The sequence below is a fragment of the Corythoichthys intestinalis genome, chromosome 10, assembly GCF_030265065.1.
Source record: "Corythoichthys intestinalis isolate RoL2023-P3 chromosome 10, ASM3026506v1, whole genome shotgun sequence".
NCBI classification, from domain to species: Eukaryota; Metazoa; Chordata; class Actinopteri; order Syngnathiformes; family Syngnathidae; genus Corythoichthys; species Corythoichthys intestinalis.
The window spans coordinates 22778692-22806512 of NC_080404.1; the positions used below are offsets into that span (position 1 = coordinate 22778692).

Here is a 27821-nt window from a genome sequence, read left to right on the forward strand (position 1 = left end):
CTTTTGTCTTGGTTTTTACGCTGTGTTGATTTAAATGTGATTTTTATGGTTTTCATGTGATGTAAAGCACTTTGAATTGCCTTGTGTTGAATTGTGCTATATAAATAAATTTGCCTTGCCTTGCCTTGCCTATAATGAGTTCAGTAATATAGGTCATTTAGATTATCTTCCCATATGTTGTAAGGGTAGAATTGACCCTACCATTATCATTAACTCCGTTTCACTTGCTGAATGTGCCGGTCCATTTTTTTCCCCTCAAACGCACGTTTGATTGGTTGATGATTTGACTTGCATTGCATATATTTATTTAAAAAGTATTTATTATCTACATTATTTATTTTAAAATATTTCTATTTGCAGCCTTAATAATACATTAGTCATAATCGAGGTAAAACGTTATCATTTTTTGTTGTTTAGCTGTGCTTGTGGACATAAGCCGTCGTGTTTTACTTGAAGGAAAGTTCCATCTTTATTATTGTTATATCCTGATTAAGAGTTTTTTTTTTAAAGTTATATTTAATTTATTTATCTAGACAATGTTTAGACGAATGTTTATTTTTTTCATTCCTGGATAGTTAAGATATTCTTAACAAGTTTGTATTTGTTCTGTATATTGATATGATTCGTGTTCAATTTAAATGTGCTAATAAAATCCTGAAATTTATTCTACAAGTTTTCAAAATGATTTTTTTTGTAGTTTTTGAAAACAAAGGTTTCAGTTGAACGGTATATCACCAGAACCAATACACATGAAAGTTTGTAGAAGACAATTCAGATTGCATTGATCATTTATCCTTTCAATTAATTAGGTTCACATTCGTGAGAAATGTAGCCCTAACCCCCGTTTACCCAATTTGTTTGGCCTTATAAATGTTTTGTCCCCAGCAAAAAAGTGTACATGCAGGTTATGTTGTTATATCGTCCCTCAATTCACTTACATTCAAATAATTTTATTCACACCAATCTTGACAATCTCACCAATGTTGAGACCAAACCTACGCCCTTGATATGTATATACAGTAAAGTGCTGGCCAAAAGTGTTGGCACCCCTGCAAATCCTGTCAGATAATGCTCAATTTCTCCCAGAAAATGATTGCAATTACAAATGTTTTGGTAGTAATATCTTCATTTCTTTGCTTGCAATGAAAAAACACAAAAGAGAATGGGAAAAAAAAAAAAAAAAAAAAAATCATCATTTTACACAAAACTCCAAAAATGGGCCGGACAAAAGTATTGGCACCCTTTGAAAAATCATGTGATGCTTCTCTAATTTGTGTAATTAACAGCACCTGTTACTTAACTGTGGCACATAAGAGGTGGTGGCAATAACTAAATCACACTTGCACCCAGTTAAAATGGATTAAAGTTGACTCGACCTCTGTCCTGTGGCCTTCTGTGTACCACACTGAGCATGGAGAAAAAAAAGAAGACCAAAGAACTGCCTGGGAACTTCAGAAGCAAAATTGTGAGGAAGCATGGGCAATCTCAAGGCTACAAGTCCATCTCCAAAGACCTGAATGTTCCTGTGTCTTCCGGGCGCAGTGTCATCAATAAGTGTAAAGCCCATGGTACTGTGGCTAACCTCCCTAGATGTGGACAGAAAAGAAAAATTGACAAAAGATATCAACGAAAAATTGTGCGGATGGTGGATAAAGAAAACCGACTAACATCCAAACAAGTTCAAGCTGTCCTGCAGTCCGAGGGTACAACAGTGTCAACCCGTACTATCCGTCGGCGTCTGAATGAAAAGGGACTCTATGGTAGGATACCCAGGAAGACTCCATTTCTGACCCAGAGACATAAAAAAGCCAGGCTGGAGTTTGCCAAAACTTACCTAAGAAAGCCAAAAACGAGTTCTCTGGTCAGATGAGACAAAAGTAGAGCTTTTTGGGAAAAGGCGTCAACATAGAGTTTACAGGGAAAAAAACCCCGAGGCCTTCAAAGAAAAGAACACGGTCCCTACAGTCAAACATGGCGGAGATTCCCTGATGTTTTTGGGTTGCTTTGCTGCCTCTGGCACTGGACTGCTTGACCGTGTGCATGGCATTATGAAGTCTGAAGACTACCAACAAGCTGTGTCTCCCTCAGAGTTAATGGGTCTTCCAGCAGGACAATGCAACATCACCTTGTCAAGAGTCAAGAATCTGCATTTGACAAGGTGATGGAACCTTGGTTTGGTGCTGTTCCAGTGAGATTTAGATGACTGCCTGAAGAAAACATCAAAATTCCCTCAGTCCTTGATGATATAGAGGCTGCATGTCAGCCAAAGGCACTGTGGAGATGGCTGTGGTTAAATCTTCAATAAATGCACAAGTTCACATTGAAATTCTAAAAAAAACTTTCTCATCCCTTCAACTGAAAATTAGGTCTGTCAAACGGTTAAAATTTTTAATCGAGTTAATTACAGCTTAAAAATTAATTAATCGTAATTAATCGCAATTAATCGCAATTCAAACCATCTATAAAATATTCCATATTTTTCTGTAAATTATATATATATTCTGTAAAATAAATTGTTGGAATGGAAAGATAAGACACAAGATGGATATATACATTCAACATACGGTACATAAGGACTGTAGTGGGCATTTCACTCTACTGTCATTTAAATCTGTCTATGCTGTCCTCACTCCGAAGCGTCTACTTTTTCCAAAGCTAGACAGCTAGTGAACAACGCCTTAATAATCAGACTTCTTCCTTTTTCATCTAATTTATTAATAAAATGGCCTCAAACCATTGTCCTCTTTAGACCGTCGTAAAACTACAAAAAAAAAGTACACAAGCATTGCATTAGCAACAAGGTTAGCTTAGCACGCTAAACAGGTTCACTAAACATAAACAAAAGGCGTCTCATACAAAAAATATAACATTTCGCTTACTAACATAATATGTACATTCTTTACAACAACCATACTTACGGACAAATCTTGTCCAAGGATCATATAAGCACAACATTACAACGTAGGCGTCAGCCCGAGACGTCGTGCAGCCATATTGAACTGGCAAGAAAACAATAAACCATGTCGCAAAGCAACCACAAGAGTTCGCTGTTAGACAGCACAAAAAGCCTTGCTGTAAAACTTACCAAAAGGCAGAATACTGTCTGAGCGGGACATGTGCGTTAATTGCGTCAAATATTTTAACATGATTAATTTAAAAAAATAATTACCGCGCGTTAACGCGATAATTTTGACAGCCCTACTGAAAATATGTTTGTCATTTTCCAAGATGACAATGCATCATGCCTCAGAACTAAAACTGTTAAAGCATTCCTTGGAGAAAGACTCATCCAGTCAATGTCATGGCCAGCAAATAGCCCAAATCTCAACCCTATTGAAAACCTTTGGTGGAAATTGAAAAAAATGGTCCACAGCAAGGCTCCGACCTGCAAGGATGATCTGGCAACTGCAATCAGAGAGTTGGCTCCAAATTGATGAAGAATACTCATCAAGTACTCATCATGCCTCAGAGACTGTAAGCTGTCATAAAAGCCAGAGGTGGTGCTACTAAATACTAGGGATGTGTTTGGATTGTTATTTCTTTGTTTGTTTCTCATGATTCCAATTTTTTTTTTCCTCTGAATGGAGTGATTCCATATATATTTACCTGCACTTGCTATATAAAAGTAACATTTACTGACCACCACAATGGCTTTTATTCATTTCTTTTAGTGTTTTTGAATGCTAAAGAGTTTCGTTTTTGAACTAATTCATTATTTTTTCAAGCTTTTTATCTGAGTTTGTTCTACATGATAAAATGTCTGAGTGAGTGCTCGTCCGAGACTGGTGATTCCATACTTTTTGCTCGGGGTTGTAGTTGGTGAATTCATGAGCTGCATGAGTGAACTCTAAAAGGTTGCGATTCCTGTGCAGAAAGAGTACCCACAAGTCTTTTCTACTGTGAATGATACAAAGACTTGGGGGTCCACCTTCCGAGTTGCAACCGTAACTTTACATATTTGGTGGATTCATACGTGAGCGTTCTATTAACAAACACACAAAAAGGTCCTGTCCTGATCTGCCTACTAAAAAGAAGTTAACCTACTTAAATCTCGCAAGCGCCAGAATAAATTTGAAACAAATAATCATTTATTTAATATAATACTGAGCCTCATCAGAGAGTTCAAACAGCCTAATCAGAGGGTTCAAAGAGCCGCATGCAACTCCAGAGCCATGGGTTACAGACCTCTTGGTTAGGGCTTTGAATCCAGGCTCCGCCTTTCCTGTGTACCGGATGCCGAATCAGCTGTGTGAACGTGAGCTGCAGGTACAAGAATGTTCCATTTTACTGAATGGCACAGGCTAAAAAATGTTACACCTCTGATGCCAACAGCAGTGTGAAAGGAACTCCAGACACCCACATTATAATTGTCTCTCTCTTTCTCTCCTTCACACATTTTTCTTCTTTCAGGCTGTGGGTCTGGGCATGGACTATGTCAAACTGGGAGGTCTGTGCAGTGCCGAGAGGATGACTAAATACAACAGGCTGATTTCTATAGAGGAAGAGCTGGCCCAACAAGGGATCCTGGGTATGTTTCTTTTTAGTCTTTCTCAGCAAGAGGAGTCCAGACAATTTCTTTCTTTCTCTCTCACTCTCTCTCTCTCTTGGGTGTGAAAGAAACCAGTACGCGTGAAAAGATGAAATGTCTTACCTTGGAGCTGTTAATTGGCTGCCTAATGACATGCGAGGACAAACGCATGACTTGTTCGTCAAAATCCCGCCCTCGGAGTAGGAATGAGCACGTTTGTTAGATCATACAACACTTAAATAAGCTGTTGTGGATCAACTTTTGGATTTATCCTACAAGTTAAAAATCGCAGATCATTTTAGTTGTCGGGTAGAAAAGGATTGGTTGTCACATTTTTCACCTTTGCATTAATAGTTTACCCTCAACACATCTTAGAATAATCATTCATTAGAGGAAAGCTTAATATATTGGCTTGGATATGACATTGTGGGGATGGTTGATCAGCTATAGCAAATTCAGTATTGTATAAAGGGAGGTGTTTCTTACTTTTTTTTACACAACGGTTGCAAGGTAGTTTGGAATACTTGTTAGCTTTGAAAAATGTAATGCACCCCCCACACACACAGTTAAAGCAACACTAGGGAACCTTTCAGTTTTTGTTGATTTTAGCGACGCAGGTGGACAGAAGCGGTAATATTTTGCCTTAAGGAAGACTGCGTTTCCCATGAGGACCAGCAGCGTGTCCTAAAATCATGATCTCCCGGTCGCAAGCAGATGGATTAAAAGACATTTCTGTGTCTGACGGTTGTGGAAAGGATGAATAGTAATGAGGTAATGAATCCAGTTGTGGCTAAACAATACCATATGATGATGCTGATGATAAAAAAACGTTTGATTTTTGTACCGTATTCCCCCACCGAACACCCTCCAAACCACGACTCGTCAGTGCTGACGAGTTCATTAACTCATTTGCTCCCAAAAACGTATAAATATGTTCTATTTTTAATTGTTTCAGTTTCCCAAAGACATATTTATACGTCTTTTACGTTTCCGGAAAAAAAAAAAAAAACATCTCTGGGTTGCGATTCAATTTAGCTCCAAAGCACAAAGCTGAAAATCCATTTTAAAGCAATAAAACTGGCCACTGGAGGGCAGTAGAGCATTTGGTAAGACCCGCAACTTGATTCAACGGCAACAAACCGCCAAGTCGCACGGCCGGGCGCCGGAGGAAGACGACCAAATGGATTCCAGGCGGCGGACGACCGAGCAGAATAATCGGTAGGACGCCCGGGTTGCCAGGCGTTGGACGACCGGCAGAATGACAGGGACCACTAGTGCAGCGGACGTTGCCTTCGAGTCCATGCTGCTCGTGAGCAGAGCCTGCAGGGACTCAAAAAAATTAATCTTTATGAGACAGACGGCGATGAGGGAAAAGTTTAACCGGCTGTCACGACCAGAACAGCATCATCTTTCAGTTAGTTATGTGTAAATAAATTGTTACTTTGCTATCAAAAGCTCTATTTGTCTTGTTGTTTATCTTATTTTGAAAAAGTAAAACATTATTCAGATGTTTGGGATGTAACTAAAGCAAAAAATACCTGTGCATAAGTCAAAGTTATGTTTGAAATATATGCTTTCACAAAAAGCTCAATTTCTCCGTTTTTTCATCAGAAATGGGAAAATTGCTCAAACTAAGCTATTTTCTAATGCTGATTTCTAAAGAATGGAAAAAGATATGAACTTTTTTTCTGCTGAAAGAAGAGCAATAGAACAGAATTTTCTGTGGGCCTTGCAAAATCAGTCAAAATCCAGTAAAACGGCTGGGAGCGAAGGGCCTTGCTCCGGTGAAAATGGCTGGGAGTGAATGAATTAATGGGGGTCACGTCTCCGAGTAAAAGCCGAGCCAATATTTATTCTTTAGTTTTCTTTCATCCTGGTTGCCTCCCTTTTTTTTGTCTCTTCGGACAAAACTTCTTTGCTTTGTTGTTGCTCTGCCATCTTTGCAGAATTCAAATTGTGTGGCAGGGTTCCTGCCTTCCTCCTTAAAGTTAATTAGTGCTGGTGAAAGCGATACAGACCCCCTCAAGATATAAAACAGGTGTCATTCAACTAGTTGTCATACCATCACAAATGTATCACAAATATTTTACAAAGGTTGAAAAGTTTCCTAGTGCTGCTTTAACTGTAAGCCATTACCAGTGAACATACACTCCCACATAAGATATATTTTTATATTGGGTAAAATAATATGAAAAAGTGCAAGTAGTTCCCAAAATATCTCTTGAAATACTGCAAAAATAAGTACTCACTCAGTGTTTTAATTACTTCAACCTAGGACTAGAGCAAAATGAACATTTCCAGATTTGAAAATATAAATACAAATCAAAAAGCTTTAGTAATACTGCATTTGATAGTTCCCATTCTGTACATTCGCCATAACTTTCCAGGTAGTGATCAATAGTCACTTCTTCATTGTCTGTTTTGGGTTGTCTTCTTTTTCCTTTTATATCGGTTGTTAGTTTTATGCGCATTACCTCTATCGCCCCCTGGACTAGAGGAGGACTAACCCGATGTGGATATTTATATATTTATATTTTTTCCACTCAAACGTACATTCACCGTCTTACTGCATGCACCGAACCATGATGTCCGTACAGCTACCCTCTTACTATCTCACTATCTGAAACACAGCGATAGTGTGTCTGTGCAGAGTTGGTTTGCCCACTGTCTGCACACTGTGCTGCAATCTCTGTAACGATTTTACTGCCTTTTTTTTTCTAGTTTTTTTTTTTTCTTTTTAAATTCTATTTATAGAGTACTGGACTGTCTCAGAAAATTAGAATACACAATATTCTAATTTTTTGAGACAGTCCTGTGTATATATACAGGACTGTCTCAGGAAATTAGAATACACAATATTCTAATTTCCTGACTGTCTCAGAAAATTAGAATACACAATATTCTAATTTTTTGAGACAGTCCTGTGTATATACACAGGACTGTCTCAAAAAATTAGAATATTGTGTATTCTAATTTTCTGAGACAGTCCAGTATACAACTTAAAGATGCTGGTAAACAATTTAACTGTGACAACCAACCACTACTCGTTTCTTTGGGGGGGTGGGCTAAAAGCTAATCTATCGGCTAGCATTCAACTGACTTCCTAGACAACGTGAATTAATACTGTCGCTTTGTCCCCATTCTTTTTTATGGTAACATTTCATCAGTACAAAGCTATTGTTTAAACGCCCAATAGCGAATCATTTAAAATTTTCAAAAGAGAACCTGAAAGTGCGTATAACAGGATTAAAAAAGTCTTAAATAGCATTATTATGTGAATTACAATCATATTTTGAGATGATTCGACTTTGTACAACAAATTGGCAAAGCGCAGATGACGAGAAATTAGTCTTTTAAACTGCGGTTTAGCCACACCTACCATTATAGGGCTCTAGCGTCCCTAACAGGAGGATGACGTCGGCAGGAGAATGGTTTCATCTGATTTAGACCTCAGCCCATTGAGGGGGAATTGTTCATAACAAGGAAAATGTGATGAAGAGTGCAACAAAATACTCCAATATTTTTACAGGATATTCTTTTTATCTCAGTATTTTTCCCCAATTGCTAAATGAATGGTATGGCCATGACAAATAACAGTCTTGTGCTAAATGGAATATGAAATATTAAAAATGCATTTATTCAGTACGACATGGCAAAATTACTCCATAATGGTCAAAACTGTCCACTTCCTGCACCTTCCGAACTATATTTTATGCCACTGGCTTTTGTCATTTCCCTGCCCGCCCCGGCTTCTGAGACAGACGAAAGAGGGTAAACAACGGCGGGCTGGCAGCGCTCGTCGCCTGTAATAAACGGCGAAAATAGCCCATTCTCAGTGGGAAAAAAACGGCCCACATCGGAGCACAGAGCTGCGTGTGGCCAAGCTGAGAAAAGCGCATTCTCGGCGGGCACGCAAAAAGGACCCAGCAAGCAAATTACAGCTCACCGTCCTACTGGGGCCACGACAGGCTGGCAGTGCCCGTCGCTGGGAGTGAACGCCGAAAATAGCCCATTCTAGGCCGACATCGAAGCACGGAGCTGCTTGTGGCCAAGCCGAGGAAAGCGTATTCTTGGTTGGGGACGCAAAGAGGACCAGGGGTGGGTGGGTTGGCGACAAGCCGCCGATCGCCAGCCACAAAATGCAAGCCACTTCCCTATTAAAACGTGTGCCATGATCCCAGTATTTGACATAATACAAAATATGATGTTTACTCACTTCCTCGTAAGTCCAATGGTCCCACAGCTGTCAGAATTGTTTACGCTAATCTCGGGGTGAACTTTTTGAAACCTAAAAAGGCACATACGCCTCTTCCTGGTGCAGCAAATTTTTTCCACAGCACATTTGGCTGGCGTGATGGGAGAAATAAACAAATTAATCTGCAAAATCAACTGAATCCGCAGTCGTTCTGCATACTATAGATTAAAGATGACTATCCCGCCGAAGTCGCATTCGGAATATTTGTCAATCCAGGAAGTTGCTCATTTTCATGGCGTGGGTTTCAAAAAACTGAATAAATTTATCGATCGCTTCCAGACACATCCAAGCGGTTCATATCATTCAGGAGCATAAAAAAATACCGCGGAAAATATGAAATAAACATGCTTTTTGTTGTCATACGCACTTTAATCTGAAATAAAACTTTTTTGGGGGGGGGGCACAATCCTGATCCTTTTAATACTGATATTGCACAACACCGGCCTCTGGTGGTAGAGTTACAACAAGTGTGACAACCAACCTACAGGACAACAAAACCCATTGAAAAAAAATCCATTCACTTCATTTCACAACTTTGTCTCAACCACAGTTTCCAAGGAAAAACACTGCCTGCCCCTTTTCCATAAATTAGAAGAGGAGGAGGATGAAGAGGAGGAGAAAGAAGAAGAAGAAACAACTTGATCAACTTGTAGGTTGATCGTACAAGTTAAAATCTCAGGTTAAAAAAAAAAAAAAATCCATCCACTTGATTTCACGGCTGTTTCAATTACACTTTCTAAAGAAAAACACTCCCCTCCATTGCTCCATAAGTTTAAACAGAAGAGGAGGAGGTCTGGTGTTTGTATGTATAATTTTCTGTATTTTAACAGTAGCAAAGTATCAATGTAATATAGAAGTCATTTATGTGTATGTCTAATTTTTTCTTTTAGATAAACTGCCTGAGTCATGTACCCTGGGTCATTAGTTTTAAGTAACTGAAAAAACAGTAGTTGAGCTGCACCTTGTCTGACTCCACCCATTAATAATTTTTCAAACCAGTGAGTGATCATTTTCAGTCAATCACAGCCAATGAATTAACCGGTAAGAACAGTTATCCACAATGGATAACCGTACTCAAATTGTTACAGCGCCTATGATAAGTATTCACCCCCTTGGATGTTTTCCCCTTTTATTGCATTCATAAATCAATCGTGATCCAAACAATTTGGCATTTTAACACAAACACTTATTGAAAAAAAAACTTTTAAAGTCAAAGTGGAAACAGATTTCTACTGAGTGATGTCAGTGAAATAAAAATATTAGGGCTGTCAAACGATTAAAATTTTTAATCGAGTTAATTACAGCTTAAAAATGAATTCATCGTAATTAATCGGAATTAATCGCAATTCAAACCATCTATAAAATATGCCATATTTTTCTGTAAATTATATACATATTCTGTAAAATAATTTGTTGGAATGGAAAGATAAGACACAAGATGGATATATACATTTAACATACGGTACATAAGGACTGTAGTGGGCATTTCACTCTACTGTCATTTAAATCTGACTATGCTGTCCTCACTCCGAAGCGTTTACTTTTTCCAAAGCTAGACAGCTAGTGAACGACGCCTTAATAATCAGACTTCTTCCTTTTTCATCTGATTTATTAATAAAATGGCCTCAAACCATTGTCCTCTTTAGACTGTAGTGAAACTACAAAAAAAAAAAAAAAGTACACAAGCATTGCATTAGCAACAACGTTAGCTTAGCACGCTATACAGGTTTACTACACATAAACAAAAAGCGTCTCATACAAAAAATGTAACATTTCGCTTACTTACATAATATGTACATTCTTTACAACAACCATACTTACGGACAAATCTTGTCCAAGGATCATATAAGCACAACATTACAACGTAGGCGTCAGCCCGAGACGTCGTGCAGCCATATTGAACTGGCAAGAAAGCAATAAACCATGTCGCAAAGCGACCACAAGAGTTCGCTGTTAGACAGCACAAAAAACCTTGCTGTAAAACTTACCAAAAGGCAGAATACTGTCTGAGCGGGACATGTGCGTTAATTGCGTCAAATATTTTAACGTGATTAATTAAAAAAATTAATTACCGCGCGTTAACGCGATAATTTTGACAGCCCTAAAAAATATATAAATTAATATAATTGGTTGCATAATTATTCACCAGCTTCAAGTCAGTAATTCGTAGATACACCTTTGGTTGCAATCGCAGCAGCAGTGAGTCTGTGTCTCAATCAGTCTTGTACATTTGCTCACTGCCATTAAGCGCCACTCTTCTTTGCAAAACTGCTCAAGCTCTGTCAGGTTCCATGTGTATAGGGCATGAAATGTCCTTTTCAAGCCAGCCACAAATGATCTACAGGATTGAGTAGAGCTCTCCGATATTATTTGGTAGCAGATAAAAGCATTTTAAAATGATATCGGATAATATCGACATCGGTTTTGGGCCAATATGCATATGGCAGTGCTATCATATCCACTTATCTCCTGTCTGTGTTTCTGGTGTTTTGACGCCCCCTGCTGGCGCTAGGTGTAATTAGTTTTGAAAAGTTGCAGCACTTTCTGCTGACGTCATCATATTTCGACGCGAGCTCATTTCAAATAGAGCGCAATGGACGAGCTAACATCTGCAGCCAATGTACCATAGCAGTTCTCGCTATTTCACCATGTTCTTTGTGCCTTATACAAGCATCGCATGGACAGTGTATCACAAAGGTGAGTACACCCCTCGCATTTCTGCAGATATTTAAGTATATCTTTTCATGAGACAACACTGACAAAATGACACTTTGACACAATGAAAAGTAGTCTGTGTGCAGCTTATATAATAGAGGTAATTCATTTTCCCTTCAATATAACTCAAAATATAGCCATTAATATCTAAACCCCTGGCAACAAAAGAGTACACCGCATGGGAACTAGCATGGGAAATTGAGTACTGCTTGTCATGTCATTTTCCCTCCAAAATGTCATGTGACTCGTTACAGGAGTTCTGTCAGCATTGCTGCAGAGACTGAAGGGGGGGGGGGGGGGTCATTCCCACCACCATACCTGACTGTAGGCATGACACACTTATCTTTGTACTCCTCACCTGGACGCCACCACACATGCTTGAGACCATTGGAACCAAACAAATTAATCTTCGTCTCATCAGACCGTAAGACATGGTTCCAGTAATCCATGTGCTTTGTTGACATGTCTTCAGCAAACTGTTTGCGGGCTTTCTAGTGTACCGTCTTCAGAAGAGGCTTCCTCCTGTGGTGACAGTTATGTACACCAATTTGATGTAGAGTACGGCGTATGGTCTGAGCACTGACAGGCTGACCCCCCCACCACCACACACACACACACACCTCTTCAATCTCTGCAGCAATGCTGACAGCACTCCTGTAACGAGTCACATGACATTTTGGAGGGAAAATGACAAGTAGTACTCAATTTAGACATTTAGGGATGTACGTAGTTCCCATGCGGTGTACTCATTTTTGTTGCCAGATGTTTAGATATTAATGGCTATATTTGGAGCTATTTTAGGGGAAAATAAGTTAACTCTATTATCTAAGCTGCGCACAGACAACTTTTCATTATGTCAAAGTGTCATTTTGTCAGTGTTGTCCCATGAAAAGATATGCTTAAATATCTGCAGAAATGCGAGGGGTGTACTCACTTTTGTAATAGACTAAGTTTTATTCTTCCTTTGTTTAATTTTAACGAGTGTTGTGTTGGAGATGTGTATATTTCGTTTGTTTACATTTGTGGTAAAATGTGGTTACATTATTCCACTGCTTGCAAGCTGTACTCCAAATTGCTATTCAAATTGATATGTGGTGTATTCTTTGCTTTATTTGTGATTATTTCATATGATTGACAACATGTTTTGTTGTTTTTGGTTTCACAAAAAAAAGTATCAGTGCTGGTCAAGAGAAAGATGACCACAGTAAAGCCAGTCCTGACTTCACGTTGAGAACAAAATAAGTGCCTTAATGGAACTTTGCACTTGCTCCCAAAAACTGATCTTTGCACTATTTTGATTTCAACAATGCATATAGTTGTGCAATATTGGCACTTTTTCCATTAAATCAGTTGAAGTTGTTCTCTTATTTTTCGCTGAATATTTATTTGGAAAACCTTCAAGTTGTTACATTTATCATTATTAAAGCATCCAGTGGGGCATCGCAATACAATTAGTCATAATATGTTGAGTCCATGACCTTATATATCGGTATTGGTTTGATATCAGTATTGGATTTTTGGCGTTAGACAATATCGGGATATCGGTTATCAGTTAAAAAGTTAGTGTGTTAGTGTTTTTCTGTCTTTCTTACTGGAGAAGTCGACACCGATTTTTGCGTTCCACGTAGATATCCAATTTATTGCCAAGTTTTTTCTAGTCAACCACACCCTTGCGAAACGAATCCTCACCATAGTCAGTTTGAAAATGGCGGCACCAGTCACCCACACCCTTGCGAAACGAATCCTCACCGTGGTCAGTTTGAAAATGTTGGCAAGCAAAACAGGAGACAGCATCTTTTTTGATTGAATATTCCAGGCAGGAATATTTATAATACAATGTTGAAAATGAACGTTTTTGGGTTTTTTTGTATCCCATCGTTTTTTAAGGGAATTTAGGCTGCTGTTTATTGAATATGGTAAGCCCAGTGGTGGTTCTGTTGTACAATTGGCATCTTTAGTGGGAGAAACTGAAACCCTGCTCACCATTTTGACGGTGGTCTCTGGCGTTTCATTATCAACATCTTCAATCCTTAGTTCTCACTCAGTAGTTGTTGTCGCTTTTGAAAGCTTAAAAAAAAAAAAAAACAATTTTTTTTTTTTTTTTTTAAATTACGTCATAATCCATCTTGCCTCTTCTGTCCTCAGGTAGTTTTGGCTAAGTAAAGCAAATGACCGTCTCGATGGTGCTAGTCACATGATCTGTTCGAAAAATTATTTTTGACCCATTATAATTTTTTTTTTTTTTTTCATTTCATTCATTGTTGTTGTTTTATTGCTTTACAACTTTTATAGACAACATTTTACTGGCAAAGTCTCAATTTTAATTTCATATACACTGTATAGTAAAGTCAATTACACGCAATGACATATTTCGGCCATCAGGGGGGCTATGACCCCCCCTTAATACGGATCTAATATGACTTCTCTTTAACAGTGGCTTTCAACATTTCTAAAAAAAATTCAAAACTATGAACATTATTGGAGGAAATCAAAAGACTGCCAGCATCATGTGAATTTTTGGAATGTTTCAAAGTAAGAAAGGTGTGAATCAGTCAAAGTTGACGGGGGGAAAAAAATCATTTGTAGGGGGCTTTGCTTTGCAAAGAATCCGCAGAATTAAGTTTTCATTGTATGAAAGTTTTTTGTGTGTGTGTTTTTTTAAAAAATTGTTTTTGATAAGAGTAGTAAAGTAACAGTTTAAATTTGGAACAAATTCTTTACAGTCCCATCATAGCGTTTCTTGTGGGAAATTTTGGATTTTCAATTAAATGTGAGGCAGAATGGTTAACATTGGACCTCAGCGGTGGTCCAGATTTACAATGCTCAATTTTTTAAAAGCCAGAATCCATAATTGAGATGCAATTTGTGGCCGTTGAAGGGAAAAGATTCCAAATAGGCTTTGTGTCGCATTCAGTCTGCACATCCAATACACTTTAGCTCTCGAATCACAAATCGACTGAATCAGACTGTTTAAAATGAGCTATGAGATGAAAGAGGAAGATTGCAGTTCCACTTGGTGGTCAACAGTGGCGTTAAGAAGTAAAATCTATACACATCTCGCCCGTCTTCATTTTACTCGTTAAAAGTGTCGCAGATTGTCAAACGTAATTCACACATCCTCATTCTAGTTCAATATGCTATTTGGTTTGTGAAATCTCTACAGATTAGTTCCTGTTTCAGTTAGGACTGTTGTTAGGGGTAAATCTGCGTTAAATCAAATCTGAGGGAGACTTCCTCTTCAGGATTTTGTTCATCGAGATAGGTAAAGAGGATTCTTTGAAGCCTTCTGAGAGTGAATCTGCTTTTTAGAGAAGGGGACTTAAAACAACAATGGCATTTCCTCCACGGTGTGTTAAGGTGGAAATTGCACCTCAGTGCTAAATGAAGCCGACAACCCCAATAACAGAAAGTGCACAATGAGTGACGGACAGTGCAAACAATTCACACTTCTCGTGTTTCGGAAATCTGGGCAGGTGTCCAGTGAAAACAACACAAGTGTGTGGATAATAACATGCACGGCCACATTTAGGCTTGAATTCACCCAAACACAATAAAACAACTATAATCGGTTGGATTAATGCATTTTGAATTGGGACAAGTACTAATCAGTCACTCAAGACTGAGTAGGAGGGGTGTAAATAGGCCAAGGTGTACTTCATGTCTCTCATCCAATGTCAGCTTCAATACGCTCCAGTTTACCTGTTAGCAGAGTTGGGTAGTAACACGTTACCTTGTCTCCATTAAATTTACAGTACCTCAGCAACCGCCCTAATTTATTACAAAACGAGAACGAAGGGAGCATGCCAGAACACGCGAGACAAAATACAAATCAAAAATGGCACAAACCTGGTCAGCAAGAAAACTAAGGAGAAGCCACAAGGCTTGAAAAAGGCTAAAACAAGTGATGGCGAAGTCCAACAAAAATACTAGCACTACAACAACGTGATAACAAAGAATGCAACCATAAATGGCAAGTACAACTCGAGACGATGCACACAGTGGTAAGCAAGCAGGTTGGCATGTAATAGTCCGACACTTGCAGATGGTGACAGGCTTCCTTAAATATAAGGCTTTCCTAATGCAGCACAGGTGTGTCGCATTACCACGCCCATCTGGCTCAATCAGGTGCTGAATACAGGAAAAAGAACTGAGAACTCAAACAAATATGACACTTGTAGCCTTGAGATTGTCCATGCTTCCTCAAAATTTTGCTTCTCAAGTCCTCAGACAGTTCTTTGGTCTTCTTTCCTTTCTCCATGCTCAATGTGGTACACACAAGAAAAGAGGACAGAGGTTGAGTCAACTTTAATCTATTTTAACTGGTTGCCGGTGTGATTTACTTATTGCCACCACCTGTTATGTGCCATAGGTAAGTAACAGGGGCTGTTAATTACACAAATTAAAGAAGCATCACATGATTTTTCAAAGAGTGCCAATTTTTGGAGTGTTGTGTAAAATGAAAATGATTTAATTTATTTTCCATTCTCTTGTGTTTTTAAATTGCAAGCAAAATAAATGAAGATACTAGTACCAAAGCATTTGTAATTCCAATGATTTTCTGGGAGAAATTGAGCATTATCTGACAGAATTGCAGGATTGCCAATACTTTTGGCCAGCACTGTACATACCTAGGGTTTAGTATCTTGCTCAAGGATACTTAGACAAGGTCTTCAGGGCGGAAAATTGAATCCACAACCTTTTGGTTAGGGAACGAAAACTACCACTGAACCACAACACCCACTAGTATTAGCCATTATTTTCTATTTGTATGATTCAATAAACATGCTTGAGCCATTTCAATGAAGTTTAGTGTTTTCATTGTTCAATATTCTTATGCAAATTTTTACACTTTTGTTTTTCAAGAAAATTTACGTATTGTCAGTTTGCTTCTTTTTTTTTTTTTTACGCCAGCATAACATAGTTTACACATTTGTTTACCAAGTGTTTGCTAAAATGATCAGTTCCAAACAAAAACTTACTATTTGCATTTTGATGCATGAGTAATTTCATTTTGAAGTAACGCTACTCTTACTCAGTAAAATTTTTGGCTACTCTACCCACCTCCACTTGTGATGGACAGACGGACAAATTATTAACACAGATAATACCAAAATAAAAGCCCGCAATCGTGCCTGTGAGGAAGGTTGACTTCAAATTTAGAAGAACTCACTCACTTGTGTTTGACTTCAAATGGTTGCTGAGCAACTTCTTGTGCCTTTCAGTGTCAAGGAACTAGGCCGTATTGAGGGTAGGAGCTTCATTTAGTTAGGCCAAAGCCCCTTCTAGTTAGAAAGAAAGAAGTTTATTGCCACCATCTCATGGTATCTAGGCAATTCTAAGCCATTTTGGGACACGTCATTTCCTTGGAAGAAAAGGTCTCTGATCTGACTCATTTCTGATGTATTTAATTATTCACTATTGTCTTTTTATTTGTTTCTTCTATGAAAGGAAACGTGCAAAGCAGAAAAAAATACAACTGGCTGTCTTGATTAAAAAAAAAAAAAAAAAAAAAAATTAAGATGTTTTAGATGCTTCCAGAACATCACGCCGTTTCAGCAGGATTTTCTTTAGTTCGTCATCTTGGGATGTTGATGAAGGTGTTGTTTTTTCTTGGGAAGCAGTTCTGTCAAAATTTCCCTGAAAAGTTGAGACAAAAATGCAGATGTTTCAAAAGCTACAGAGCTAATATGTAAACATAAGGTGAAGATTCCACTTTTTCTTTTTTTTCTTTTTTCATTGTAACCAAAGTCATTGTATACTCTTGCTTTGAATACTACAGTGGAAAGATGTCCTAAAAACACAATCAAATGTAGGATCCATTTGACCATCTCAATTACCATGATTGCTTTAAGTTCCTGGAAGGCTGATTGAGCAGGCATCCTCCCTGTCTGCTAAAAGGAAAATGAAAAGAAAAGAGGTGCAAAACATGAATATTATAGTTATTATTTCCCATACAACGCATTCCGTCTTAAATGCGCCTCCTATTACAAGGACATGACAAAGCTAAGCAAATATCAGTAATAACACACAAAGTCAATAGAACAACCATTCCCATTTTCCAGACAATTACTTCATACAGCAGGTCCCAATTGCTGTAGCAAAGTAACACGCACATTACCTCGACAACACCGACCAACAGTAAATGCAAACAAATTAGCTCGGCCTGCACAAGTCACACATTCAATGCTGTCTGTCATTTTTCTTTCCCCAAGGAATGAATTGAAAAACTAATCTAAAGTGTGTCACATTCGGCTGCTGGTCGTTGTGGGCAGGGTTCCATGGACGCAGGTGCTTTCAACCTCATCAGCAGCTACTGTGGCGCAGTTGGTAGCTCGAGTTGTCCTGGTCTGCGGATCAATTCCCCACTGTCGAGTGCCCTTGGACAATGCATTGAAACCTAATTTGCCCCCAAAGGGTTGACGTGAAAAGACGTGAGTCGTGCCCACCCAATCAAAATGTCGGGAATATCTATTGTAGCGTCGCACTGGATATACTGGACTGTCTCAGAAAATTAGAATACACAATATTCTAATTTTTTGAGACAGTCCTGTGTATATATACAGGACTGTCTCAGGAAATTAGAATACACAATATTCTAATTTCCTGAGACAGTCAGAATACACAATATTCTAATTTCCTGAGACAGTCAGGAAATTAGAATATTGTGTATTCTAATTTCCTGAGACAGTCCTGTATATATACACAGGACTGTCTCAAAAAATTAGAATATTGTGTATTCTAATTTTCTGAGACAGTCCAGTACTACCAGTTTTCTTAGTTCAACACAGTACATATTCCAAGTAATTGATAAAGGTCAACTTACTGGGTGACTTTATCAGGTAGTTGTAGATGTTTCCGAACTCCACTGCAGGCAATTCCTTTGGATTGTTTATCCAGTTATCAGCTGCGACTTTGTATGGGCAGATTTGCAGGCCAATACACGCTAATTTTAAGTTGTATCGCCTCCTCGCGTCTGTCGGCAGTGACTTGTGATAATAATAAGTCATGTTTAAAACGTTTTTATGAAAAAAAAAAAAAAGACGCAAAACACAGCTGAAATATATGAATTTCAGACAACGTTTGTCTACGGATGTTTACCTGTGCGTGCCCCATCTCAAAATGGCGACACGTTGCTATGCGAGATGACGTCATCGTGACATCACTCCGACTGTGAGAATAAGTAGATAGATGAATGGAAAAAAACAAAAAAATAAACCCTCCAAAAATGCAGGCTCAACGGGACACAAGCCAGTGTCCTACTTGCGCTGGTCCCAAGCTCGGAGAAATGCAGAGGGTAAAAAAAAACCTGCATTGGGGGTACCCCTTCAAGATTTCTTAGTGCCCACTCTGGTGGGTAAACCTAGATCCGGGCCTGATTGCAACAATGTAGATAAATGTGCTATATACAGTATAGTGAGTACTCTAAATTTACCTTTAAAACGCAGGCAACCCAAGGAAGTGTTGCTAAGATATTGTATTGCTGGTTGCCATTGGACGGTTTTGGACTCTCAAGACAGTTATTCGTATTTAGATAGTTTTGCCGCTGCCTTGGTTTGTTTGTCTGCCACCATCGTATGGAATCCTCTACCTTGTGCAGGTACTTAAGTGTATTTGTTTAACTTTTGCTACCTTGTTGGCTCTCTGCCTACCACCTTGGTTTACCCTCGGGTTGGTTCTCGTGATCCCCGTTGACCTGTTGTCACAGACCCTTTTTGTTATCCCTCTTTTTTTGCGATCACTTGTTTTATTTGTATAGACAAGTTTCCTGAGCAAAATATGCGCGGCGCTATCTTGGAAAATGTCTGCTCTGAACATTCAGTTTAGAAAGAACAACATGAATTGCAATTGAAGTAAGCAGTGTGTTGACAAAGTTAAAACTGCAAAATCAAACCAAAGGAACCAACGGAATCTCCAAAAATGGATTCAGCATGGCGTAGATGACACTCAGAGACTTTCTGTGCTGTACGACACCGCCAGGAAGCGCCTATATTATGGTTTGAAATGGAATGTTTTGAACAGCCTCCAGCTTCAAAGCGCCAGTGTGGATCTACCTCGCCATAGGCCATACACACACACATTGAGGACAAAATAAGTTCCTTATTGGCACTTTGCACTTGCACTTGATCCAAAAAACTTATGTTTGCACTATGTTGATTTTAACAATAAATATAGTGGTGCAAAATAGGTACTATTTACGTAACTTTAGTTGAAGTTGTTCTTATTTTTCACAGAATGTTCTTTGAAAAACCTTCACGTTGCTACATTTATCATTATTAAAGGGCAGATAAAGAGTTGAATCCTTGAGTGTTTTACTCGGTTAAATTGTATTCAATGCATCGTTCGCTGTGTCAAAACTCATATTACAAAAAAAAATAATAATAATTTTTTAATTCACTGTGTAGTTTTTGAGTTGTCATAGCAACACCTTAGCAACAATGGACGCTCCTCGCTGCCGGATGACGTAATTTACAGGAGACCTCGCCAGCACTCCAATATGGAAGTATGGCGCCACGCTATCCTCGCCATATAGTGCAAAGTTATTCTGGGTTTTACTCGCGAGATTCATTGCTTACACGATCGCTCGAGACTATATCAGTGGCCCAAAAAACCTCCTTCAGAGAGAAATCATGACGATAGACATAGGGTTACCATTCTTCCTTTTGATAGGTGTCGAGCCGCCAATCGGCGTCATGACAACTATCTGTTGTGCAGAGTAAATCGTCATTTGGCGCCTCAGGTTCAAACATGTAAGGATTAATTGTAGATAATCTTTCCTGGGAGCCCTTGTCATCGCTAACATTATGAAAAAGCGATCCAAAATGGGTAATTTTGAAATATCACTATCGCTGGTGCTGCTATGGATAAAATTTGCTAAGTCTTCTGTAAATGACGTACCACTTCCGGGTTTGGAAAGGCAGTATTGATTGAGTGCTAAAAAGCTAAAACTAAAAAAAAAAAAAAAAAAAAAAAAAAAAAAAAAAAAAAAAAACGCAAATTCTTCTCGCAGTTACTCGTTAGAAATGACATTGTTGTTTCGAAGAACTCGTGCAAAGTTTAGATTCGTCAAATTACACCGAACTCTGAAAAACTCTTCATCTGCCCTTTAAAGCATCTAGTGGGGCATCAAAATACAATTAGCCATAATATGTTTAGTCCACGACCGTGGTATCGATTTGACATCGGTATCGGATTTTTGGAGTTGGACAATATCAGGATATCGGTCATCGGTTAAAAAGTGATTATCGGACAACTCTAGTCTCATCCCATTTTTCTTCAATGTATCATACACAGCTTAAAAACTAACCTGACTCCTGTTATGTCTCTGACCGACAGGCCGAAGCTGAACACCTTTCTTGATCCTATTCATCATTTCCTCGACAGCTTGTTGTCTGACATCCATTTCTGTGAAACAGACATCCACATCACACACACAACAAACTGACAAGAAATATTTGGATTGCATATGTATAATTAGCATTACATTTTCTCAGGATGGAGTTTTATTTAATTAGCTCAAAGGTCCGCAACCTTTAATACTGAAAGAGCCATTTCAACCCAATTTCCACAGAAAAGACTACACTGGGTGCTGCACACACATAGGCTAGGTTCATAACGCAGGTCTTAATGCACAGATCCGAGTTTTTCGTGTTTTTCAGGCTCAAGTCAGGCATTAACTTTATTGTCTGAACGGGACAAGTCGTATAAAAGTGGACCATTCCAAATCCGATAAAGGTCACTTTCGTATGTGGTTAAAATCTGATCTGGGCCACATATTTCCAGAATGTGGCTGCGGTCTGAACTGTCAAGTCTCCCAAATTGGAATTCCTGCAGCAATTACGTAAGCAAAGAGCGCTACGTTAGCAATGGAGCTGTGCATTAGTGTTAGCGCCTTGGTTGAACGCGGCTTTTAGGGAAGACAAAAGTCATAAAAAAATTAAATTGTTGTGGGGGGATCTCCAAATGAGCAATATTTCAAGATTGCTTACACGGCCGAGAGTCGGGGCAAACTGTCTCTATATGTGTGCGTGCATGCTATCAATCCATTTAAAAAAAAAAATTAATACTAGACTAAACGGGGATTATTTATGTCTGTTTTTTTGTGTCCTCTTTTTGAAAATCAAAATATGATCACCCGAGACGTCGAGCCATTTGTTTTGATGTGCATCTCGGACTGCGAATTAGTGCGCTTTTGTGATACTTGAACAGGCTCAATGAACATAGGCAGTCTGAACAGGCACGCAAAAAAATGACAAAAAATTGCAATTGTGCATTAAGACCTGCAGTATGAAACTAGCCATATTAAAATGTGAAATTATTGCGTCAGGTCAACTGCATAAACAGATATATCTTGTGCGGATTATATTTGATTTAACAAGGGAGTTTAGCCTCCTTGAGCAGAACGAGCACTCACTTATTTTTTATTTTATTAGTTTTTTTTACCCACTTTTATCTACAGAACACACAGGTTATGAATTCACCAACTATGTAAAGTCACGGTTGTTGACACTTGTGGTTAGGCATGTGCCGGTATGAGATTTTGACGGTACGATAACCGTATTGCACGGTATTGCAATTATAGCTCCAAAATGTGTTATTTTGAGATGGGTCCAAAAAAAAAATTTGAACAGGATTTTTTTGTCTTTTTCAGAACATAGTTGCAAATTGGAAACATGAATATATTGTTAAAATAAATGATCGATAAAAAATATATATACAGTATATATTTTAAATAATATTAAATATAACTTATAGACTATACCCACAGCTACAGCTCAAGTTGCTCAGGATTAGAGCAAGAACAAAATAATTTCTATAAAAAAGTAAAAACAGTTCTGAATAAAAAAATTTTTTTTAATTCTACTGCATGACTTTTTTTGGAGGGTGGAAAAGCTCAAGTGAAGTTTCGCCATTTTTAGCCACTGTGTCAGCTCTAGTCTACACGATGTCATGCCTATGTTTTAAAAAACAGAGAATTCATAAGTTACTAAGTTAGTTAAAAATGTATGTTAGTTTAAAGTGTAAATATTGTTGTGGAAAGGTTTCATCTAAACAAACAAACAAACAAAAAAAATTGGGAGTGAGACCTCTCCTTGATCCAGCTAACGTAGATTTGTGCTTAGGGCAAGAGCATCTTTTGCAATTAGCGATCTTTGATGCTATCCCCTTTTCCCCTTCATTCAAGCGAATCAAGCTTGTTTTCTCACTCTGCAGCTGTAACACTCGACGAAGTTGCTCTCCCAGCTCAGCCTAGGTGAACATTCATCTTTGTAAGCTTTTAGTTAGTTTGTTTGTATATTGAATTTGAAAGGAAAATGTGTGTTTTGTTTTTGGCGAACTTTTCATGGTGCTAATCTGTTGAAGCTACTCACACATGGAAAAATACAAATGTACAACATTTTAAATGTATTCATTTTGTATATTCCACTTACCGATTTGAGAGCTCAATGAAATGAAGAAAAGTACGCCTTATGTTTGGAGTATTTGTTTTTGGGTTCACTGGCTGTCTAGCCGATAGCGTCACTTTCACACAGACAACAAACGGGAAGTGGCTTGGCGCTGTCACTTCTGGCTGTATTTTTGACACATGAAAAACAGCGAATACCGTACTACGGTCTGACGGAAAACTTTAGTGGTTTTGAAACCACGACGTTTTCACACCACGGTAAACCGTGAAACCGGTAAACGGCACATGCGTACTTGTGGTACGAGTTAGGAAAATTGTACAACATGTTAAATGATTTTATGTATCAGTGTATCATTTGTTCATTCCATATCTGTTTAAGAATCCGAAATCGGAAAACGTATAATGACTTATTTCATTTCTCGTTTTAAAATCCAAAATCGAAAAACTATTTATTTTATTTCTCTTTTTGAAATAAAAAATATCAGTGCATTATTCGTCCATTCCATATCTGTTTTAGAATCCAATATAGTAAAATTGGATGACTTGTCATTTTATTTCTCGTTTTAGAATCCGAAAACGGAAAACGACTTGTTCATTTTATGGATCGTTGAACCTGACCAGTTTTAAATTTGTTTGAAAAACCTGATAAAATACAAATTACTATACCATGCTTCATTTTTTTGGGAGCATAGATGATGGCACATAGGGGAAGCAAATGTGTGAGTAGAAAATAGAAATATGACTTTGTGAAGGGTGAATAAAGTGGTGAAAGTACCACATATACACAAGAGCGTATTATACTTGAGAAATTACATTCTGTAAATAATAGAAAATATTTTGAGTAATCAATAAACCATTTGCAATTTTTGTACCTGGCTTCTTGTCAGAATTGGTGACCACGAGTGGAATGTCACTGCTGTTTTGTCTCTTTCTGATCAATGACAGCAGGGAGCTATGGAGTGAGCACAAATCGATACATACTTTTGAAGAATCTGCAAAGCTCCCAAAAATGTTAATTTGTGTTTTCTCTTCAGCCAAACCCAAACTACAGTTGATACAAATGTCTTCGCACACCCGTTCAAGTGCCAGGTTTTGTGATACAAATAAATTGCACCAAGATAAATCATTTCAAAACGTTTTCCATAATTAATTGTCCTATAACCAGTACAACTCCCAAGACGTTCAATGCTGGTTTCATCCATCTGTAATCGGGTTTCCTACATTATATGGGGAGGTTTGAAAGGAGCAATATGTACGGTTGGTAGCCAAAAAATATACTGCAACCAGGATCAAATTGTTGAAATGCACAAGATCCTCTTCCTCTTTGGGTTGCCAGATAATAATTTTTTTCAAGGACCAGCAATGTGTGGTAGACAATTAGAGTAAATATAAAATAACACGACGGGGTTAAAAACGAACATTAAGTGCAGGGAAAATGTAACTCACCATACGCTGAATCAACCTTTTATAACAGCGGCCTCTCCTAAAACATGAGGGCAAATATCCTTGGTCGCAGGCATCATGTGTTCTTCTCCAATCGTGAAAGGTTTCTTGGCTTTAACAATACTATTCGCCACGTGGCATTAGGCTCTCAGTGCATTTGCTTTTGTTGCCTCATGTGCTAGCTTTTAGCCACATATTATGCAGAATGGACTTGGTTGTAGGCTCCTCTCCTGGCTCAGCAGGTGGCCTTTTCCCCGTAAAAAAGCTACCCAAAGACGTCGCTGCCCGCAACACATTGCAGCTAACGTTACTGTTTACATTGACTGACGCTGGGCTGCTATAGGTGTACAAATGCCCCAGTAATGGCAGTCAACCACTAGATGGCGACCTACACAAATCTCTACTCGGATTAGTCAATAGAGTAGAGAGGAATATTGACGTGTCAAGAAGCACAGGCCAGATTATGTTGGTTAACAAATGATTTAATATTTTTCTGCGGCCCGGTAGCAAATGCTCCACAGACCGTTACCAGTCCCCGGCCCGGTGGTTGAGGATAACTGCTCTAGGGAGGCCTGAAAAGGGGCGTGGTTGGGCGAGAGGGGCTCAAACAGAATAGTACGATGATGCACAGAGCTCTAATACAGTGTTCAAGTGTTAAAATATTAAAACCACCCACCCTCCTCCCCCCGACGCACGGTTTGCAAGCATTTATAGGGCGTGGTTGGCGCAATTGGAGGGTCTAACAGAAAGGTAAGATGATGCTTGAAGCTGCAATTTAGTATTTAAGTGATTAAAACATCTCTAATACACTCTTTAAGGGGCCGTTTAAATGGTGACTCTCCGAGAAGACGAAAAATTTCATGTCTGCATTTATATGGTTCCGTCTCCATTCAAACAATGTCGCAATTCCGCATGTAAACGATGTAGTATTCATGCCAGGCCCTAGGGGGCAGTGCAGATTTACAACGCGACAGCGAATGATGCACTTAGACCTCCTCAGCCCGGAAGACAGCATGCCCGCCCACTCCAAGCAATGGCATTTTCTTTTGTTGAAAAAGGCACACAAATGGAAACATTCACCATATTTAAATCAAAAATATTATAAAAATAGTAAATTAAAGCCGACGTTCCGCCAAATTTGCTGTTTTAAATGTTTAGTAGCACCGCTGCGCACGCCCAATGTGACATGTACGAGTGCTGACGTTATCGGTGCGGTCCCACGCCGCGGGAGCTTTTGATATGCATGCGGAGCAAGCCCCTCTCAAGCCCCCGCAATCGAATTCTTCCACTTTGGAGGCTTCCAAGGTTTGCGTCTTTGCCGACACCATACGAACGCGAGGCCACTCTGCAACACAGTCATTGCGTCTTCATGTCGCAGAATCGCCATGTAAACTGCCCCTTACTTGACTGGTTTTTGCCTGTAGAAAATCTTCCATTTGCACCGCCCTGCCCCACACTTCAGACGATTGTCTTGAAGGGCCCGCGAAAGTGTGGAGGGGCCCGCGAATAGTCATCCCCTATGACCCCGCCAAACCTCGGGGGGCCCATTTATATATATCGCACCCGGGCTCTGTTCGCATTTGTTAGCCACTGAGTTGATGCACAAATAATCATTCATAGCAAGGAAGGTTAACACAAAAGAGAAGAACTTCAAAACAACAAAAGAAAAGAGGTGAGTTACGAGCCCAGATTACTACCATACTTTTCTCAACAACATGCCAGAGTACTGTCAAATAATATTTCATTTGCCAATGCATTTACAGCATCCACAAAGACGATTTTATTATTCCGTCCATTTTCATTTAAAAAAATGAACAACATATCGTTAGTCTCATGGCACAATTGCCTGAGTCTTGTTTGGTTTTGGAAAACAAGAACAAGCATATTTGCCTGAAGACAAATTGTCCTTTTTTTTAATTGATATTCTTCTTTTTGACAGTATTTTTAATAGTTCTTTTTTACAAACATTATGAAGATAATGGTTAGCGTTTTGATCCATTTTGATTCGATTTTGCTTAACCCATTGGAAATGATTTATCTTGTTTACATTTATTATATGACAAACTGGACATTGAACAGGAATACATAGCCCTTTTATAGCCACTGTTTAGGATAAACATCACACAGCAACAGGACTCTGTTAACATCAGACTAATATCTTATATTTTAGTGTATTAAAATGATTAAATGTATACCACAGGGGTGGAAAATGTTACCTGAGTGGGTTTAAGGCTGCTGCAAGGGTTGGAGGAGGTGGTGGAGGGGGTGGCGGTGGGCATGGTGGTCCAGGAGGATGTGCAGGGTTGGTAGCTGTCTGTAGTCTCTTTTGAAGTTCCTCAACTGATAGATCAATGAGAAATTATGTTGCGACAACCCAATGCTAGGGGGAACTGGTGATTGTGAATTACTGTTGTAAAATCCATTCATCATTTGGAACAGACACGATGTAGTTCCTGGATGTCCTGGTTGTCCCAACTTTTTCCTGACAACACTTAGTCCAGCATAGGGAGTGTATTTCTTTGTTTCTTGTTTTTGGATATTTTAAAGTTTTTGCTTTACAGCAATTTTTTCCCCTGCGTCCGTTAGTTTAGTCTGTGTATTTCATTAGTTTTGATGTATCACTTTTGGGAATTGATTTTTGTATCCTCAGGTAGGACTAATGTTCCCTCTATGCAATCGTGCACTGCTTGCACACACTCAGCGCACAAGAAAATCTATGAAGCGCAGAAAAATTAAATTCAACAGAAACGTATTGTAGCGACAATAGGACTACTGTCTGTTAGCGCCGCAATGATATGTCAGCGCGACACTCCTATTGGTGTGTTCGATCCGACAACGCGGCGCTTCTATTTGTGCGTTCAATATGTCAGCGCGACGCTCCCATTAGTGCGTTTGATATGGCAACGCGACGCTCCCATTAGTGTGTACGATAAGGCAACGCGACACTCCCACTAGTGCGTATGATACGGCAACGCAATGCTCCCATTGGTGGAGAAAAGTGAGTGTGACTCCTCTGCTGATTGACTGAAGCAACATTCCGCTGCCAATCTGTGCAAGCGCTACAGTATTAATTAATATCTAATTTTAGAACTAATCTAGTTAATTAGTCAATTACACCAACAAAGTTGTTTTCTGTACCATTTTACAACGTAACTCAATGAGCGACAGGTGTCTAGAAAAATGCTTTCAAATAATGTTTTGAACAATATATTTTCTTGAATTAAGAACGTTTCTGACCTTTCAAAGCTATTTAAAGATCAAATATACTAATTTTTTGCTTAAAATATGTAATTTTCCGCTAGCTATTTTCTTATTTCAAGAAATCAGAGTAAAAAATTACTTGAAGCACTGGCAGATAATTTTACTTATTTCATGTAGATTTACACTGAAAACGAGGGGATTTTTACTAGTTTTAAGGAGGTGTGTTTTTGCAGTGTAGCTGCTCAGACACTGAGAATATGAATCTTCAGTGTCCT

General features: G+C 38.7%; 2 protein-coding genes across 7 annotated transcripts in view; one reads left to right on the forward strand and one right to left on the reverse strand.

Moving 5' to 3' along the window:
* eno4 (enolase 4) overlaps positions 1 to 11489 on the forward strand; it is a 49576-nt gene extending 38087 nt beyond the window's left edge. For both annotated transcript variants that reach the window (XM_057847370.1, XM_057847371.1), the window contains 2 exons: positions 4411 to 4528; positions 9334 to 11489. In XM_057847370.1, the coding sequence (XP_057703353.1) occupies positions 4411 to 4528; positions 9334 to 9425 (210 nt within the window). In that variant the 3' untranslated portion in view covers positions 9426 to 11489. The remainder of the gene's footprint in view (positions 1 to 4410; positions 4529 to 9333) is intronic.
* A 5332-nt stretch (positions 11490 to 16821) lies between these two features.
* The window catches only part of shtn1 (shootin 1), a 48511-nt gene continuing 37511 nt past the window's right edge, over positions 16822 to 27821 (reverse strand). For 4 of the 5 annotated variants that reach the window (XM_057848026.1, XM_057848028.1, XM_057848025.1 and 1 more), the window contains 5 exons: positions 26562 to 26685; positions 23775 to 23854; positions 20803 to 20900; positions 17336 to 17389; positions 16822 to 17135 (listed from right to left, as the gene is read on the reverse strand). In XM_057848026.1, the coding sequence (XP_057704009.1) occupies positions 17013 to 17135; positions 17336 to 17389; positions 20803 to 20900; positions 23775 to 23854; positions 26562 to 26685 (479 nt within the window). In that variant the 3' untranslated portion in view covers positions 16822 to 17012. Of the gene's footprint in view, positions 17136 to 17335; positions 17390 to 18351; positions 18667 to 20802; positions 20901 to 23774; positions 23855 to 26561; positions 26686 to 27821 lie in introns of those variants that run through there. The other variant, XM_057848030.1, reaches the window with a different exon arrangement.